The sequence below is a fragment of the Polyodon spathula genome, unplaced genomic scaffold (assembly GCF_017654505.1).
Source record: "Polyodon spathula isolate WHYD16114869_AA unplaced genomic scaffold, ASM1765450v1 scaffolds_638, whole genome shotgun sequence".
Classification (NCBI taxonomy): Eukaryota; Metazoa; Chordata; class Actinopteri; order Acipenseriformes; family Polyodontidae; genus Polyodon; species Polyodon spathula.
The window spans coordinates 1-2,359 of NW_024472127.1; the positions used below are offsets into that span (position 1 = coordinate 1).

Consider the following 2,359-nt stretch of genomic DNA (forward strand, 5'->3'; position numbering starts at 1 on the left):
CCTAACCTTTTGGCTGGTATCTAAAACAGGATTCATTTATCCAACTTTTTACATATCTGCCATTTCCTCTTGGCAGTGTCACCAGTGACACTTGACGGATTACTCTATTTTCATTTTATAATATAATAGCTGGTATAAAGAAAGTTTTCTTGCCTTCCCCCTCAGTCTGTTGCTGTTACACTTAGGTTACCTCTGCAGTGTCTTCTGGGTCAAAGAATGGTCCTGGAGTCAATAGGGGGAGCCAATTATTGGTTAATGACAGGAAAGAAAGCCCTGAAAAGGGTGGATAAAATCTGGCACTACACAGATAGGTGATACAAGGCTGTAAACAGGTACTTAACCATATATGATATCAAGCTTTAAAATGAAAATACATGTTTGCTATAACATGTGTTTCTTTTAAAACTGCACATATCGCGATGGAAGTACATGACAGGTAAGATCCATGGAACTGGCTGCAAAGACTAAGTACTTTGAAAATATGCTTCTCCAGACCGTTTCTGAAAGTGGTTGCCCAAGTGAAACGTTTACATAAAATCCTTTTACTGCTATTCCAGGCGCTCGCATGCCGGAGCAAAACTGCACTATCGACCCCATTGAGATAATGAAGGAAACGTTTTCCCCGTGTCCTAACCTATATGCAAACTGGCTGGTCATCCTATTACTGGTCATCTTCCTCCTGGTCACCAACGTGCTGCTCCTCAACCTCCTGATCGCAATGTTCAGGTAAGGACATTAGAAACACCACAATACATCCTTCACAGCCTTTCTACTGACATGTTTTTACCCGACAGTGCCTTTCTTTCAGCAGTAGTGGGTTCAACACAAATAATAAAACTGCACTGACTATGGCATTCCCAAGGGCTAGGGAGACAAAATCAGCTGGAACTGTGCTACAACAGCCCCTACTGGCCAGACCACCTGCAGGGCTGCCCTTTGACCACCAGTGGGCTGTAGTTTGCGGACATCGTCTGTCAGCAAACTACAGCCCACTGTAGGATATTTTGATTAGTTTTTACGCAATATAAATCAAAAAGGTAATATTTAATAGATACAAGCTGGAAATAGTTCCAGCAAATGTAACAATACAGTATATTCAGCTAAAATACAAAAACAAACTATGCTTATATATAAAATAAAGGATTTGTATGTAAAGTTTCATAAACAACTGACATATGATCTAAAATAAATTTCCAAAATTGTATTTTTGTTTTAAGAACAAAAGCAGAAAGCATGGCCTAATGATGCTGAATTACATTTGTTCAATTAGGATTTGGTATAATAAAATCAACTAGCTAGTTTGCAAATGTTTATTAATGCAGCAAGCTGACTATATTGGAGACAGAGAAACTCTCTCTCAGCTTCTCTCTCTCTTATGTTGAGTGCCTGTATGTGACATGTTCTCCCCTTTGTCATTGCTGTCTTCCAGCTATACCTTCCAGGTTGTTCAGGGAAACGCAGATATCTTCTGGAAGTTCCAGCGCTACAACCTGATAGTGGAGTACTTCAGCAGACCTGCCCTTGCACCGCCCTTCATTATCATCAGCCACATCAACCAGGTTATCTGCAGCATGTTAATGAATGCAGAGCCCAAGCAGGAGCTTTTAGGTTAGTCATTTCACTATGCAATCCACTGGTCAATATTATGCAATCCACTCATATATCTGGGGAATGAAATTAAAAAATCCAGTAAGCAGTGCAGCATTCTCTGGCTTTTTCTGGGCTGATGGCAGCAGCATCCCAGATCCTCCCCTTAGGGCTCTTATGCATGTGTCCTCTCCAAGCCTGGTTCAACCACAGGGTCTGGCACCCTGCCTTAGAATGCCACAGTTTACTCAGTGTCTCATCACAGTATGGAGGCTCCCTTGTGCTGGAAACAACCAGCTTAGGCACAGCTCTACAGATGCTTCCAGCCAAGGTTGGGGCGCTGTCTGGAACGGCTCCAGTACAGGGAGTTTGGGAACCCTCATGGCAGGGTCTTCACAAAAATGTTTTGCAGCTGCAGCAATTTTTACCAGAGATACAAGGGAGATTGATATGTACAGACACCACCACAGTGGTGGCTTACATCAACCACCAATGGGGTCTCCGGTCTCTCGGTCTCAATCGTATTGCAAGGGAGCTTTCTCTGTGGGCTCATGAGAACTTGCTTTCGGTAAAAACAGTTTCCCCTGCAGGGAGTGGGAATTGGCGGCGGACCTCCTTCCAGAGGGGGCCCACAGTTGGGAATGGTGACTTCACGAGAGGGGACTCTAATCGGGGTGGAAGAGGTTCAGTGTTGCGCACAGAGAGATCTCTTTGCAAACCACGATCCACCATTGTCACACTGGTATTCTAGTGGAGAGCAGTCGCCCACCCG

The 2,359-nt window shown here is 43.8% G+C and overlaps 1 protein-coding gene across 1 annotated transcript; it reads left to right on the forward strand.

Moving 5' to 3' along the window:
- Positions 1–564: 564 nt before the first annotated feature.
- LOC121308317 (transient receptor potential cation channel subfamily M member 5-like) lies at positions 565–1,608 on the forward strand (the record flags this gene model as incomplete). Its single annotated transcript, XM_041240645.1, has 2 exons — positions 565–726; positions 1,430–1,608. Coding segments are annotated over exons 1-2 (340 nt in total), but the record flags the coding sequence as incomplete, so codon positions are not given.
- Positions 1,609–2,359: the final 751 nt, after the last annotated feature.